This window comes from Hydra vulgaris, chromosome 01 (genome assembly GCF_038396675.1).
Source record: "Hydra vulgaris chromosome 01, alternate assembly HydraT2T_AEP".
NCBI lineage: Eukaryota > Metazoa > Cnidaria > Hydrozoa > Anthoathecata > Hydridae > Hydra > Hydra vulgaris.
In genome coordinates this window covers 67,653,525-67,658,368 of record NC_088920.1, presented here as the reverse complement: position 1 = coordinate 67,658,368, position 4,844 = coordinate 67,653,525, and the positions used below count along the sequence as shown (strand labels likewise).

General features: G+C 25.1%; 1 protein-coding gene across 1 annotated transcript; it reads left to right on the top strand.

Moving 5' to 3' along the window:
- Positions 1-1,067: 1,067 nt before the first annotated feature.
- On the top strand, positions 1,068-3,268 carry LOC136074659 (ATP-dependent DNA helicase pif1-like). The gene is made up of 4 exons (XM_065786998.1): positions 1,068-1,272; positions 2,312-2,423; positions 2,644-2,699; positions 2,829-3,268. Exons 1-4 carry the CDS (start codon positions 1,068-1,070, stop codon positions 3,266-3,268), a joined length of 813 nt encoding a protein of 270 aa, XP_065643070.1.
- The last annotated feature ends 1,576 nt before the right edge of the window (positions 3,269-4,844 follow it).

The window sequence follows — 4,844 nt, the reverse complement described above, 5'->3', positions numbered from 1 at the left end:
CTGGTTTTAGTCTTTGTGAATCTTGTAATGGAACTTATGATTTCATTCATCATTATATTTACGAAGAAAATATTAAAGAAACTGTACCTCAAATATTTAAAAATTATACTTTATCATAAAAAATTTTTTTGTAATTATTTTCTTAGGTTACATAATAAAAAAAATGGATGTGTTTTATGAAGGTGAATTGTTAAAAATGAAGATGGAAGTTTTAGTATCGTTTATGATAAAATTGTGAACATAGTTCTTGCACCTCTTGTCTTTGAACTCATGAGAAGTGATATTTACAATAATGTTCGTAAAGATTTTGAAAAATGGGGGTATTTGGAAGATTTTCATCGTAAAGAAATGTCTTAAGGAGAATTTGATGATTTTGTAAAAGAAGTTCGTCAAATCAAACCGGAAAAACTACAAATTATCAGTTATTCAGAAGAAAAAATCTTTCAAATTGAAAAAGAAATTTTATTACAATGTTTATCAGCAATAGCATTTTCAGGATGTGGTTTAACTTAACATGATTCAGAAATATGCAAAAAAAATGAACTGTATGGAAACATTACTCCATGTTATTTGTAATAAACGTGATTTTGTACACGAAGCTCTTTGTAAAATGGCACAATGTGATTGTTCCCCTAATTGTGTATTTTGTAATTTGAATTCTGGTCATATTTATGTTGAATTAAGGAGACTTTTTGGATATAGATGTTTTGATAGAATTTTTTAAATATGTATTATTTTTTTTAGATTTCATAGTAAAATGTCTGAAACAATTTATGATTTGTATATGGATTCACTCTATGATCTTCTCGATGATGATGTTGATTTGGACGTATTATTAAATTACATTGCAGAATTGGATGGAGAAATAAAAAAACGTATGCTTTCTATGGAATCATGCACAAAATGTAGAGGAGAACCGTGTGTTAGTTGTGAAGAAAAATTTGACAAACTCAAAAGATTTATATTTGACAATGATCTCGTGAAGAAATATCAAACGGAAACAACAAATTAATTTTTGTAAATTTTTTATATTTTTTTAAAATAAATTTTTTTTAAATCAGTAAAAAATGTCTAAAACAACCTTGGAAGATTTTGATTTATATAGAGAAGTAGTCAAAAAAGATCTTGATTATGATGGTTTATTAAAATATGTTGCAAAATCTGATCCAAGTGGCGAATTAGAAAAAAGTATGCTTTCTACAAACGATTGTGCGATTTGTAATTCCGTTCCCTGTAATTCTTATCAAGAACTTTGCGATTTTGAAGCATGTGGTACTTGTCGAGAAATATTTATAAAATTAAAAAAATATATATGATAATGATCTCGTGAACAAATATCAAATGGAAGCAACAAATTAAAATTTTTTTGTCATGTTTTTATATTTTTTTAAAATAAATTTATTTTAGATTACATAAAAAATGGAAAATAATATAATGTTAGCAGCAAAAAAAATAGGTTTGTCAGAAGTTTTATTGAAAAATACTTATACATATTATAAAAGCGAAATTATTAGTTTGTCATCGTGTAAAGAGAGCAATTTATGTTTCAATTGTAAAAGAACTCTTGTTCTTTTACAATTGTGATTGTGCGTACAATTGTGATTGTGCGTTCAGAATATGATTCTAAAAGGAGATACGAACATATAGATTCGTTATACAAAGAATAATAATTTTTTTACTTTATTGTCAATGTTCGCTTTTTCTTAAAGCAGCAAAAAAACTAAAGACAGATTTTACGTTCATTATTATGTATTATTGTATTACGTTCAAATTAAATGAAGAATAAAAAATTTTTACTATAAAGTTTTTTTATATTTTTTTATAAATTAAATTTTTTGTATATATTGTAATAAATGTTTTAAAACAAGTAATTTATATTTCTTTTTTTTTTGATGAATAAAATAAGAGAAAATGATAATAAAAAATTACTCAAGTTATTATGCAAACAAAAAACCTATTATACAGAAGATGAAATGTTAGCTGTGAGGTTTTTGTTGTCGGTTCATGGACCAGACGATTTATCTTGTAACCTGGAAAGATTCGTTGACCAGAACATTATTTTTATGAAGTTTTTTGTAAAATATGCTATTATGTATTTATATTAAAAATAAAATTTTTTTATTTTGTAAGATGAATACTATAAAACAAAATCAAAATAAAAAAATGTTAGTGAAAACTTTTTGTTTAAATTACGAATGAATTTGGATTTTATACTTATTTTTTTGTTATTTTTTATCAAGTATACTTACATGTACTTTTATTCAGAATAAAAAAATGATTTGTAATATTTTTTTTGTAATTTTTTATTCAGTAAATAATCAAATGTTATCTTTACAACAACAAAAAACGCTTTATTTGCTTGATGAAGGAAAGAATTTTTTTATTACTAAGGTGCTAGTTGTTGAAAAAGTTATATCGTCAAAGTATACAAATTTATAAAACAATACATATTACTGCAAGTACAGGAAAAGCAGCTCATTTATTAAATGGTGTCACAATACATGCTTTTGCTGGTATAGAAACTGTTGTTAAAAGTTTAGATTATTATAAACTTCATATGCATCAAGACATTGATTATTTTATGACGCGTTGTTTTGAAAAAGATGAAAATTTAAACACTAAATATACGAGATTATTTTTTAGAAATATGGAAGTTGATGTTTATAACAATAAAAAAATGGAGAGTATAAAACAAGAAGGTTATTGGTTTTATGCTAAAGATGTTATTTAAAATCCAAATATACAATGTTCGTTTCAGAATCCAGCTGCTGTTTATCTTAATAGGTGCTATTGTTATGTTAGTGCTTATCTTAATATTGTTATGTTAGTGCTTATCTTAATAGGTGCTATTGTTATGCTTGTGAGAAATATTAATGTGGAGGAAGGTTTGTGCAATGGTACTATTGGTACAGTCATTTTAATAGAAAACAATGCTGTTTGGGGTAATATAAATAAAAAAGAAGTCAAATGTGAATGTGTCGAAGAAGAAATTTTAGATTGCTCTCATGCTGTTGTGGGCTCAAGATTCGGTTTACCTTTAAAATTAGCTTTTTCTTTTACTGTTCATAAAGCTCAAGGAAGTACAATGAATAAAGCAGTTGTTCAATTTAATTCAAAGGCTTTTAATAATAGTCTTTATTATGTTTCTTTATCACGAGTTTGTAATATTAATGACATTTTTATAATTATTAATAATATAATAGAATTACGAAAAATATTTAAAAGTATCACTGGTGATTCTGATGTTTTGGAATTTTATAAAAAATAAATGTAATTTTTTTTTAGATGTAAAAAAATGAAATTTGAATATCAAACTGAGGAAACTAAACTTAGTAACAACAGTATATACACTGAACATTTTTTTTACATCAAAGATGATTATAAAGATAAAGATATTGTGGAAGAATCACAACTTGATTCAGAAATTCAAAGTCCCGATGAAATTGTTTATCATGTAGAACAAAAAACATTGGAACGGTTTGAAACGCAAATGAAAAATAGTATTCATTTTGCTGACTTGTTTCACAATTTCTTAATTGGTTATAATTGCAAATCTATTGAAGATGATTATTGTAAAATAATGAAACGTTGTTACAATTCGCCAGTTTATTTTATAAAACCTTGAGAAGGACCGACTAGTTTACGTTTTATTTAAAGATGCCAATGTTCGAGCTGTTTTTAATACTTTAGAAAACGATAGCGGATGGAGGTTAATACGATTATGTAATATTAAAATCAAATCTCTATCCAATTTAACAGAAAGATCAATGATAAAATTACGAGATTTTGAATTGTCATGTTTTAAAAGAAAAATGCTAATGACAGATAAACAAAATCAAAAAAAGAAAAAAACACAACAAAACATATTACGAAAAAACAAAACATATTACGAAAAGAATAAAAAAATACTTTTGTTAAAACAACAAAAGAGGAGCAAAATAGATAAACAAAATCAAAAAAAGAAAAGGCAACAATACATTTTACGAAAAAATTAAAATAATAATTTTATTTAAAAATCAACAAAAGAGGAGCAATTGATGTAGACGAATGGTTTGGTGAATGGTATAGACCTCATTCTATAACACAATGGCAAATTTCGCTAAAAGGACTATCTTATACTAAACTCTCTTATGAACAAAAAAGAAAAATGTTTTTAGATTAAATTATTTTGTTTAAACCAAGATTATGTTTTTATTCTGCTTTTCTAGTCTCTTTGTTGATTCGCCAATGGAATGTGTACACAATTAAAGTATGGAATAAAAAAGTGTTGAAAAAAATGCGAGCGATTTATATTCAGAAGAAAATATTTTACAACCCTTTTTTGAAGAACAAGATGAACAAAAATATTCTGGCTTAGAAAAACGTTTTACAAAATTTAAAAGAAAATTCTAAAAATATGTCATTTCAATCTTTGATTGATTTGTGTCACTGTTTTGCTTACGAAAATACTTTTGATCGTATTAACATTAAAATTTTATCCGTTAACAAAAGTAATACCAAAATTCGTTTGTTGCATTCTAAATTAAAATCGCAATATAAAAGTAGTCTTACAGAATTATTAAAAGTGGTATTCGAAAGCGCAAACATTACCTAAGACGATCAAGATTCTCAAAGAGTCTTTATTAATGACGAGGAAAGAAATAAAGCCAATCAACGGAGAAAAACAAACAACACTATAAAAATTTGAATTTTTCAAAAAAACAATTCTTTTCATGCTATAAGCATGTTGAATGAAAAATTTTCTAAAGGTTATTATAATCCGGACAAATTTACATACGCCAATTGCATTAGTCACTATCGTCCGCAAAATTCGTTTATGTGTACAAGTAGAAACTTATTTCCTT

What these genes read in the sequence shown, in the direction of transcription:
- LOC136074659 (XM_065786998.1), top strand. Translation starts at nt 1,068, where the DNA reads ATGTCTAAAACAACCTTGGAAGATTTTGATTTATATAGAGAAGTAGTC. An exon ending in TTGCGATTTTGAAGCATGTG is followed by an intron (nt 1,273 to 2,311) that starts GTACTTGTCGAG and finishes TTTTTTATTCAG; the next exon opens with TAAATAATCAAATGTTATCT. An exon ending in GAAAAAGTTATATCGTCAAA is followed by an intron (nt 2,424 to 2,643) that starts GTATACAAATTT and finishes ATTATTTTTTAG; the next exon opens with AAATATGGAAGTTGATGTTT.